Source organism: Chanodichthys erythropterus, chromosome 10 (assembly GCF_024489055.1).
Source record: "Chanodichthys erythropterus isolate Z2021 chromosome 10, ASM2448905v1, whole genome shotgun sequence".
Taxonomy (NCBI): Eukaryota; Metazoa; Chordata; class Actinopteri; order Cypriniformes; family Xenocyprididae; genus Chanodichthys; species Chanodichthys erythropterus.
Window position 1 is genome coordinate 9,167,959 of NC_090230.1, and position 12,214 is coordinate 9,180,172.

The following is a 12,214-nucleotide window of genomic DNA, read 5'->3' on the forward strand; positions in this document are numbered from 1 at the left end:
AACAATTTGCAAATAATTTGCTCTGCTAATAAATTCACATTACTGGGAAAAATTGGTTTTGCGAACATTTTGTACAAATTCATTTGTGAAAGAATGGTTTTGCGAACGATTTAAGAAATTCATTCTGCCTGTAAAAATGGTCTTGAGAACATTTTGCACAAATCTGCTTTGCCCGTAAGAATGGTTTTGCACAAATTGCAAATAAAAAAAAATTAAAAAAAGTTTAAAAAAAATTAATTAACAATCAACGCCTATGCATGCAACAACGTGATATACTGTTAAATTATAATTTTTGTATGCTTCAAATTAAATATGACATTGACCCTGGCCAAAGTCTATGAAAATTAATTGGTCATGCTTTCTGTTAAAATATTAAAATATTAAAAAAATATATTAAAATTATAATAAAAAAAATATTTTTTCAATAGATGAATGATTGGCATCCAAGTTCAAAACAATGTGACGTATTAACTGTACCATCACTTTTGATTGGTTCAATTTTAAAGGGTCATAAAACCCTAAAACACATTTTTTTAAATGTTAACAGATATGTACCAGTTGCACATCAATGAAAACAATAACACTCTCATTATGTTTATTATTAAAAGGGTTAGTTAACCCAAAAATGAAAATTCTGTCATTAATTACTCACACTCAAGTCATTCCAAACCGAAAGACTTTTGTTCATCTTCGAAATGCAAATGAAGGTATTTTTTATGAAATCTGAAGGATTTCTGTCCCTCCATAGACAGCTACGCAACTGACACTTTGATGCTTCAAACAGTCCATAAAGAGATCGTAAAACTAATCCATATGAATTGAGCGGTTTTAAATTTTCTGAAGAGACATGATCGATTTATATGATGAACAGTTTGAATTTAGGCTTACATTCACATAAAAACATTCACCAACTCACACATCAGTTAAGGTAAACAGAACCTCAAGCATGTTCACTTGACATGTGAGAACCATTGAGGTTCATTCTCGTGTATTACACAACACGTCTAAACTTCCTGCGTGTCAAGCAGGTTCGGTTGAGCTTTTGCTTATGCTCGCTGATCAATGTTTATATGTGAATAAAGGCCTGCATTCAAAAACAAAAGTATTTGATTTGTTCATGATAGTTGTTAGTAGTTTCTAATGATAAGATTTTTGTGAGTTTGTTGCAATAGGGTTATATTTTTAAAAATACATCAGGTTGCCCCCAACTCTGTTGTTTTTTTTCTCCGATTAAAATATTATTTATTCATCTGAATAATGAGTGTGTTGCAGGTTTTATTGGTGATTGTCTCCCCTCTTCCCACACTCTACACTCCCACTTTTCCACATTTTTACAGGCCCATCTTTTGAGTCTTTTTCAAATCTGAAGTGTGAACCAGCAGTGCTAAAACAGGGGGGTTTCATGACACTTTAAATATATTGTCCACCCTGATTAAAATCTATTAGAATTCCTGATTCTTGTAGTTCTAAAGCTTTTGTGAAGAAAGATCGGGACATGAAAGCAAAGAGACAGACAATGTAAAAGAGAAGGGGATTGGACAAAAAAAAAAGGAGAGAGAGAATGAGACAGGAACAGAGCGAGACAGTGTAAGGATGAGGGTGTTTGTGCAAACTACAAATATTGCTGGCACACCTCTGGACAGAGTAATAACAGCAGAGATGAGCGTTGTGCTTTTGAGACCTCAGAAAGAGAGCTCTCTCACTTCCTTCCTTCTCATTCAGAGCCGTTGCTCTAAATTCACTTAAAATTCCCTCATTTTTACTCACATCAACCCCTTGGCATTGATATTCTCCCTCAATAGAGGTCACTGGGTTAAATAAACACCCACGCCAGCGTAATATCGAAGCAAACAGAACAAGGTGGACAAAACCACATGAAATGGGATGTCACTGGTGTCAAATTACTGGGCTGTGTCATATAAAAGGATAAACGTTGAAAATGATCCCTTGTTTGATTGATTAATTTAATTTCACTGCGAGTGGGTCATTAGAACAGTGAGATAGTAACTGCATGACAAATTCCAAGCTGTCACTTTACAAAAGAAATGAGAATGACTATACATGTTTATGCCTAATGTAAACGAATGTGTCGCACAGAACAAGAACTTCGTGTAATAATCCGATCATTTTATAGTGAGTATTAGTACAATTGTAAAATAAATGATTTTAATAACTTAGTAATAATATTCAGGGGGGAACTTATCAAAACTTTTAGTTTATGATATTATCGTACTTGCAATTTTGGGGGACATGACTAATGACTGGAGGATGGGAAATATGTCAGCTAATGACAAGATCTCCTCCTGGTTTAGCTCAAACAAAACCATGCCGCATATTACCAAATGGCTTAATAAATCAAAGCAAATGACAAACAGATTTGGTGGAAACCATACCTCCTCTGGTCTGCCCAGCGCCGGGGTGCCAGTTAGAAGGATGGCACGCTTGGCGTTCTGAATGACTGGCACTAGTATTTTACTACGAGCTGCGTTGCGAGATTTCAGGTAGTGGGATTCATCCACCAGGACGACGCCAAAGCGTTGCTTGTTCAGGGCCTCCAGCAGGGGGCGTGCGTCTGTCGTGAGCAGCCCGTATCCCAGTATTGTCACTTTGCTAGTGCTGATACTCCTGCAAAACAAAAATAAAACAACTTGTCGATTTGCAACAAATTTATATTTACTTTCTCAATAAATGTAATTGGTCTTCTTATGTATGAATGCATGTAATGTTAAAAAACAAAATGGCAGCTCTCCATCTCTTAAAAAAAAACATTTCTGCCGATAAAACCACGGTGACGGATGTGGAAAAAATAATATTAACCAATAACATCATGGTTAAATTTTCACAATCCAATCTGATTAGATCAAGTCCCACCCAGTTCCATTTTGAAAATGTCACATTACGAAAATTGTGTTGTGAATGTACATTGTCTGTTGTCTGTAAAGACTTAACTACTCGCCTTTATACACAATATCACAAAATAAAGCTAAAGTTTTCAGCTAAGAGTAATTTACTTAGCAATATTTAATCATTTTACTTACTATTTACTGAATTTAAAAAAATTGTAGGATTTGTGTACGCTCAAAAAGATTTTGCGAAATTCCGTAGTGAAATTCACTTTTATACATAATATATACGACAAGCTAAGCTAAAATTTAACGCAAAAAAAAAAAAAAAAGTAACATCCCCATGCTGATGTTTACAAAAATGTATCTTGCTTCTAAAAACAAACCGGTAAAAATGCATCAAAATACCGTGGAGTTGGACGTAAGAGCTTTGGCGAACAAATGTCAAAAATAACTATAAACTATTATATGGTTAGCTGAACTTTGCATTACATTTTGTCTAAAACAAACCTATTTTTGCTCACAACACACTAGTAAGTCGTAACTTAAAAATCTGTCACAACAGGAACTGCGTACACTTAGACATATTTATAATACTTCATAATATTAGTGTTTTTATTGGAGCCACAAGGTCGTAAAAGCATTTTGTGATTTTTAGCCTCATTGTTTTCAGTTACAGACTGTGTAAATACACCAGCCGTATGCTGAGGAAATGGTGTTTGTGCACTATGAGCCATTAGAGTTAAAATATCATTCACCATGCTGACAGGGCTTCATCAAGCTCGGAGGGAGATGTTGCCATGGTAACGACTTTACAGGTCGTCTCAACCCCGGGCCAGAATTCTCAGGGTAAACAGAGCAATTTGTGAGCCTCTTTTTAGAAGCATCAATAACAGGCAAAAAGACAACATGACCCTCTGACTGCATGGGCTGTACAATCAATCCCAGCATCCTCTGTGGAAGGGCAGCTCTCATAAGCTCTCTCTGTATCCTAAGATAGAGCTAAAGTATTCGTCATGGAAGATTCGTAGCCGTAAAAGGGGAGATAATTTAGGATTTGTTTAATATCTCTCCAGGGAGGTGATTTGATTTCATATGTCTGGGGTGTAATTTGAATTGTGGTGTAATTTTGTAGTCACTGAACAGGAGATTTTACTTCTGTTTTGTATTTCTACAGGCTGAAAATCTGCAAGAATGGTTTTCATAACTTTCTAAAGCTACTCATAAAAGTGTGACACAAAGAGGGGAAAAAAAATAAATCAAGAGATTTCTTCCTAACTTTTCCGGAGGCTTCTGCAAAGTCACACTCAGTCATAAATTTCATGAATCAATTTTGCCACTATGATTAAACTCACACACAGTCTGAAAGAATCAATCTTTCATTTTGAGCAAAAAAATTCTCGGCCACCAGTGCAGACGTCTTCTAGTATGGTCCACTGGATCCCAATGAATTACGAACCGATGTCCTCTTCTTTTTTTTTTTTTTTTTCAGGGACTGCAAAACAAACTTAACCGATCGATTACCCAAGATGCCCATTAGGTGTTTGTCAAAATGTAGCTAAAATTTACAAGGCATTAAACTTTCTTCACTTTAACAACATTAAGATGTTTACGTGACATCTAATATTTAGATTGTATGTTAATCTGTGGACAAAAATATGACTCTAAACTAAAAATAACATGCAATGTTTTTTTTTTTTCCCAGATGGTGCACACTTAGCAAATGGTTGAATAAATGAATGAATAAATACAAATAATAATTAAAAAAAATTATAATATATAATATATATAATATACAGCTATGGAAAAAATTAAGAGACCACTCCAAGTTCAGAAATCAATGTTAAGTGGTCTCTTAATTTTTTCCATAGCTGTATATATTTTATATATATATATATTTTATATATATATATATATATATTTTATATATATATATATATATTTTATATATATATATATATATTTTATATATATATATATATATTTTATATATATATATATATATTTTATATATATATATATATATATATATTTTATATATATATATATATATATATATATATATATATATATATATATATATATATATATATATATATAATCTTTTACATTCAATTTAAAAAATGTATATATTTTATTAATAATAATAATAATAATAATAATAATAATAATAATAATATATAAAATATTCAATATTTAATTATTTTATTTGAATTTTTTAAAATGATATATTAAGGTATAAATGTAAATCACTTAAGATGTTAACGCTAAGAATGAATTTGTCTATGGAGAAAATAAATGTGATTGTCACATCACTTCCCAAGTAATGTACTGTATTGAACTTAAAGTTGTCGTACATTGTATCGGTCTTGCTTTCCACCAAGTTGATGTCTCTGGGGTCGAGTTCAGGAATCCACTTCTCTAGCTCTTCAATCCAAGGGTATTTCAGAGATGAAGGTACCACAATCAGCAGAGGCCATTCCTGTTTGAAGATATACGCCACAGAAATGGCCTGGATCGTCTTTCCCAAACCCATCTGATGGCGAAAATGGTTAGTGGTCTTAGAAGTCTCTGGTAAAATCGAATTTGATCAGAGTAAAAGCAAATCACTCTTACCTCATCTGCAATCATACACCTGCAAAAGAGAAATAAAAACTAATAAGGCATATCGAACTCACGGTTTCAGAGTTCAGTGATGATGACCTACCCAGACACCAGAACATCTTCAAGTCATGCTCTAAATAATTACCTTCTGTATCACGTTTTTAATTTCTTCCCTAAACCGTTGTCTGGAGAGGGACATATTGATCCAGGCAATATTGTGAAAGCTGGGATTCCTAGCCAGTGCACATTGCTCAATATAATTTCCCGCACACCTGAACTCAACGACCAATTCCGCACTGGCAGCCAGACAGCATAGACAAAACTCAATCCCAAAGCAGAGCCGTGTGGAGCCCGACTGCAGCAAACAGGGGTTTATTTAAAACGGCCATTTATTTAAGACCCCAATAAACAACTAATATAGGCCTTGAATCAATCAAGCTGCTCCTCTGAATTAAATTTAACCAACATCCTGAGCTCAGCATGTTGTCGTGGAAGATATGAGCTACTTGATTCCCAATAAGGACCGCAACAAGAAGTTAAAAAGATCCATATTGTACACTTTTGTAGCCTTACAATTTTAATTTAATAATTGTCAACCAAAAATGTGAAGAATGTGACCATTTTACACTGCTTGATAAACCTTAAGCCCCGTTCACAATGTGACAGTACCAAAAATTACTAAAACATCACTTGAATTTGACAAATAATACATTTCTTGTCCCTAACAATCAACATAATGCAGGAGAAACTGTAATATGGACTGCAGCAGTGCTAAAACTCACTGCATCATATAGGCTAATTAACAACACAAACTCTCAATGTATGAATCAAACTCAGTAAGACTGCTGACAGTTTCTTTCCATGCATCATTTTATTATATCCACATATGTGGTTACAGTCAAATCATATAAAACAGTGAAATCGCTCCATAACTCTGTCCTGTCTTACCTGCACTCAAGACAGTGACGTGAGCTCCACTGAAAGTCTTTACTCCTATTGGTTGTTGCTCGTAAAATTTGCTGAAATTTTGTTGTCGCTTGACACACCTACATTCTGACGCCAACGGTCACTGTCGCTCGTGTCGCCGGAAGTCGCCAGCTCTCCACTGACAATGAACAAGACCAAGTGACTTTGTCACTGGCAGTGTGAATGGGGCTTTTTAAAATTAAACAAGCCGTTTTTGTTACTGTACTTTACAAGTTAGCAGATATTTGACCATTTTGAGAATTTCGTAATTGACCGATAACTCTGTGCATCTGGACAATTCACAAAAGAGGTTAACCTGCCTAGTTCCATTTTCAAAATCAACCAGTAGACGTTATCTTTCCTCATCATTATACTTAAAAATATTTGAGTATATTTGAGTATCTCGCCTGCCATCTCCTCCTTTGGAGTCAGAAGCATCTGAGGTCACTTCACGCCATTCATGTTCCTGGTGTTGGCGACAAGCTCTCACGAGCTGCGCTGCCGGGAGAGTGGCAACTCCACCCCCAGGTGGTCCAGCTGATTTGGAGGGAGTTCGGAGAGGCTCAGGTAGACCTGTTTGCTTTACCAGAAACCTCTCGCTGCCCGTTTTTTTACTCCCTGTCCGAGGGAACATTTGGTACAGATGCACTGGCACACAGCTGGCCCCCGCAAATATGCGTTTCCCCCAGTGAGCCTACTTGCACAGACCTTGTGCAAAGTCAGGGAGGATGAGGAGCAGTTGCCCTGTTAGCCCAACCGGACCTGGTTCCAAGAACTCTCGCTCCTCGCGACAGCCCCTCCCGACAGCCCCTCGCTGGTGCGTTCCTCTGAGGAAGGACCTTCTTTCTCAGAGATGGGGCACCCTTTGGCACCCGCGTCCAGACCTCTGGAAACTCCATGTCTGGCGGAGGTTCTAGGTGACTTACCCCCCGAGGTACTTAACACCTTCAATTCGGCATGTGCACCGTCTACGAGAAGTTTCCAGTTCGCACTTTGCGACTGTACATTGAAAGGACTCAAAGCCTCAGGACCTCAGACCAGCTCTTCGTCTGTTACGGGGGCCAGCAGAAAGGAAAAAGCCATCTCCAAGCAGAGGATGGCCCACTGGATAGTGAACGCCATCGCCCTGCCCACTCAGGCTGCATGCTCACTCCACGAGAGGTGTTGCATCCTCCTGGGCGCTGGCTCGTGGTGCCTCGCTAACAGACATTTGTAGAGCTGCGGGCTGGGTGACACCTAACACATTTGCTAGATTCTATAGCCTTCGTGTCGAGCCGGTCTCCTTGCGTGTTCTCACCTCAGGTCAGACACACGGAGAGGCCCCAGCTTAGTGTCGGCTTGCTGCGCTTACATGCGCTTTTTACTCCAGAGAGTCCCTACAAGGCAGACCCTGTTGGGTCCTCTGATCTCCCTTCGGCAGCCGACGTGGCGGATCGTCTGGAGCCAGGCCTATGTATCCTTGAGAACCGGATTTAGGCTGGGTACCATATGTGTGACCCTACGGGGATCCCACATGTTTAGTTCCACGGTTGCTTCTAAGCAAAGCCTGTGTCTTTTCCTCTGGGAGAACCCACCTCTCATCGGGTTGGAGTCACCCCAGTTCTTCCATATGTAGTACAGCTCTAAGGGGTTAGTCCATATGTACTTCTCCACATAACTCCTTCTGGGAAGGATGTGGCTCCGCAGCATTCCTTTCCAGTGAAAGGGTACACTTTCCCAATGTTATCCAATAGTCTCACTGAGTGGGTTTTGGGGAACAGCAGTGATCGACACTCTCTGTTAGCCCTCTCCCACCGTCCTCAGGCAAGGGGGTTCAGGTGGCTTGCAACAGAGCGCTGGAAGGGGGCAGCTTCTGTGGTGCTTTGGTAGGGATTCCTATTCGTCGGTCTGTCCGACGTACGTTGAACGTGACCGAATGAATGGGAACGTCTCGGTTACAAAGGTAACCCTTGTTCCCTGAAGGAGGCAACGGAGACATATGTCCCGTCGCCACAGTCGCTGTACCCCACTGATGCTGCTGCCTATCCTGTTCGGCTCCTCAGTGAAAACCTGAAGATGCAAAGCACCTGCTGCTTATTAAATTCCCGCGCTGCGAGGCGAGCAGCTGCTGCATATGATTGCATGCCAATGTGCATTGGCTCATTTTAGTTACACTCGAAGCAGATTGGCCTCTCTAGCGAGATTCCTATTCGTCGGTCTATCTGACGTACATCTCCGTTCCCTCCTTCAGGGAACGAGGGTTAGCTTTGTAACCAAGACGTTTTAATTTCTTGGTTGCCAATATCTGCATTATTGACATTTTTGAGTAAATAATTTTTGCAGTTTAGTTTTAATGAATGATCTGAGACATTTTTTGAGACAGCTTTCTGATCATTATAATATCTCTACATAGTACACTTGTTCAAAAGAAAATAACACATAAAAGTGTTTTATGAACATCTTGTATACATTTCATCTTTTTCCTAGTGTTTAGTGTATGATAAATCTACTAAGATCTCAAATTTCCTCGAATGCCACCTGAAGACGGATGCAAATAAATATAGTAAAACAGCCTACAACATTTGTCTATATCCTGGTGATACCAGTAAGAAAGCAAAGCATCAAGACTTTTTTTCATTTTCGTTACTGAAATGTCACAGTGCTCCACGAGTCGCCCGTATCCATTGTTCAAACAGTGGATCTACTCATTAGAGGGGAGATGTTTCCTCTTTTTCATCTCACTTTCTTTCTTTCTTTTTTTAAGTAATGCCGAGAGACACTGATCTTCTGCGGATTCTTTCAGGGGAAAAAATTTAATTGCTCATGCGTCAGGCGATGTTCAAGGATTTACTGGGAACAAATGAAGCAGATACATGCAGGGCCACAAAATGAAAGAGCTTTGCATCTTTTTTTGGCTTTTTTGTTTATTTGCTCTTTTTGGTTTATTATTAATGCGGATTCCAGCAACGCCTTGGATGGCAACGGCATACGGGACAGTGGTTATAAACGCGCTCCCTTGACAAGTAGCGCATTTAGCTAATGCTGATTCGATATTTGCATACAGTGTACAAATAGTGTATTTTCCAAACAATAGTACATTACACTGGAGGCTAATGCAGCAAAATGTATTGTAACAATTTTAGAAACAAATCCATCTTAATTTATTCATTTGTATGAAAAATGTACAAAGTATTAGTAGTTTTTTTTTTGGGACATTATAGTCCATAATGTTGAAAGTACTGGAATTGTTGTGATATTATGGAAGCAACATGTATATTTTGTGGCAATTCCTTTTATTTTTGAATAAATTAATAAATATAAATGAACTGAACAAGTATGGTGTTAATTATTTTTTTTTAAATAAATGAATAAACACATTTTATATATTATATATTATATATATATATATATATAAAATAAACAAAGTACAATATATATAGCATTAGTATGTTTTTTTTTTTTGAACTAATAGTCCAGAATCTCTATAACATCTTTTTGTTTTTAAACAGTGAAAACGCTAAATGTTTTGGTTTATTTCCAGGTTCAAACCCCACTAAAACAGCACTATATATAAAATACCATAGTATTAATGTCACTGTATTATGAAATGGCCCAAATACTTTTTATAAAGGCAATAAGGCATAAAAATAAGCTAATTTAACCGTATGATTTTTTTTCAGTATCAATAGAAGAATAAAGTGACCACTTGAAATGTCTGGGAGCAACTGAGGAGCAAATAAAGATAAAGAGGTGAGAGATAGACAGAGAGAGAGAGACAGCTATGATGCCCTCTTCATCTTGTTTTCTCCTCCCTTACTGTGAAAGGATGATTAACAGCCTCTGTCCTGCCGGTGTTTTTTTGTTTTTTTTGCTTTCAAATTGTTGGAGCACTTGCAAGCGTGGTGTAATGTGCTCTCACATGCCTCGAGTGGCTCTCAGGTGTGTGTGCGTGTGTCGTTTCACACATTAATCACTGTTCTTTAAATAACGACGCTTGCAACCGACGCACCGCTGTGTCTTGAAGGAGGGCCCCGTCTGATTTGCCTGTCAACAACACCGTGAACTTAATTCTAGTATGTTTTTAAATGTTACTGCTTCAGCTTGTGAAGTTTCCTAATTCACAATAGTGAAAATACATTTGTTACATCAAAGCCAACCAACATAGACTAAAAGTCACAAATCCAACAACTAGTCAAATATCAAAATATGTATATATAGTTCTGCACATCCTTAACCTTAATCCTTGACCTTCTCAATGCATTTTAAACCTACGGTCCACACACCCCTGACATGAACTAGTGAAGACAACTTAATTTGCACTAATTTGCTTTGTTATTTCACTTTCATTACAAGTGTAATATTGAATAATCTCTTAATCTTCCTCCATGCCTTCATTTGCACCTCTGATGCAATTATAAGCGGCCGTACAGTATCCCTTCTTTGCAGCCTTCCATCTCAGATCAATGTCTATCGACCGTCTCGGCCACGCTGCTCGATACAGAGACAGATATAGCTTAGCTCCTGTGTGCCACATGGTGGCTCATGGTGTAGCACTTTGATTGGTTGTTCAGAGTTCAGGGCTCATTAAACTGCAATAATTGTGTCAGCACGGCATATGCTAATCCGCCCTCGCGTAGCATTTCATCATCCAATATGATGAATTAACATTTAGTCATAGTCCATACGCTGCTGCATTACAGCTTTACTAGCGTCTTTAATGTAGTGTGAGGGTGTTGCGTTAGCACGGCATTGATAAACGTGGGTTTCTATCTCTTGTGATGCACAGAGAACAAAATTAACATTATGCTAACTGGCTAGTCTATTCTGTGGGGGAAAAATCGTAAAATAAACAGCAATAATACATGCTTTACCGGTATATCCAGTCAAGATGACTCTACTATTGTGGGAATGCTTTGTTTTTACTTTTATGAACACCTTAATGTTACTACAGTCAAGGTTGGGGAGTAAAGGAATAAATGTAATGGCGTTACATAATCAGGATACAAAAATCCAGTAACTGTAATCCATTATAGTTATGTAAAAAAACGTAGTAATTAGATTACAGTTACATTTTGAAAAAAGGGGGATACTATCAGGATTACAATAGTTTCATTTAAAACTAAATAAATCATTATTTTGCCATAATAATACATATTAAGCGCTGCTTGATTATACAGTATTTCCTGGTTCCCTTTCGATACTTCACTCGTACTGCGTATGGGAAAAGGTCTCCTTTTTCCCTGTTACTGAAGCCTTTTTCAATAACGCAATGTAACTGCATCGTCATTGGTTCACTCATAGACAAGTTGTTGAACCAATGATGGCGCGGCATAGCTGCGCGGCCTATGGCGACAAAGCCCGCGAATATTCCCGCCGAAATGGGCGGGGTAGCTATATAAGCAGGCGCTTCGCCATAGGATTTCAGTTCTCTCTCCTTCAGTGACGACTTCATATCGCTCTTCGCTGATCTCCAGCTGAAGCCTTCGTCGCCTGGAAGAAGCTCGCCTGGGAGAAGTTCTCGCCGCTGTCGAAGAGGCACTCGCAGCGGACTGAGCTGAGATCGCCGAACGAAGACAGCGCCGGTGCCCTCGCAGACTGCCGCCTCGAGCGCCGCTCTCGAGCCGCCCACTTCCGGCCATCTCTCAGCGCGTCTCCTGCCGCCATCCGGCGCCGTTTAAAGAGCGTTTCCCGCGGCTTAACGCCGCTTTCTAAAAGAGCTTTCCCAGCGGCTCTCGCCGCTCTAAAGAGCTACAATCGCCATTTTCACAGCGGCGGCGTTGCCTCAATGCCACGCCACAGCTGTGGCACATGCATCTTCGCTC

General features: G+C 38.6%; 1 protein-coding gene across 3 annotated transcripts in view; it reads right to left on the reverse strand.

The window, feature by feature from the left end:
- zranb3 (zinc finger, RAN-binding domain containing 3) overlaps window positions 1-12,214 on the reverse strand; it is an 84,140-nt gene that overhangs the window by 53,180 nt on the left and 18,746 nt on the right. For all 3 annotated transcript variants that reach the window (XM_067398562.1, XM_067398561.1, XM_067398563.1), the window contains exons 3-5: window positions 5,460-5,478; window positions 5,201-5,379; window positions 2,394-2,625 (exon numbers count right to left, since the gene is read on the reverse strand). In XM_067398562.1, coding sequence (XP_067254663.1) covers window positions 2,394-2,625; window positions 5,201-5,379; window positions 5,460-5,478 — 430 coding nt within the window. The remainder of the gene's footprint in view (window positions 1-2,393; window positions 2,626-5,200; window positions 5,380-5,459; window positions 5,479-12,214) is intronic.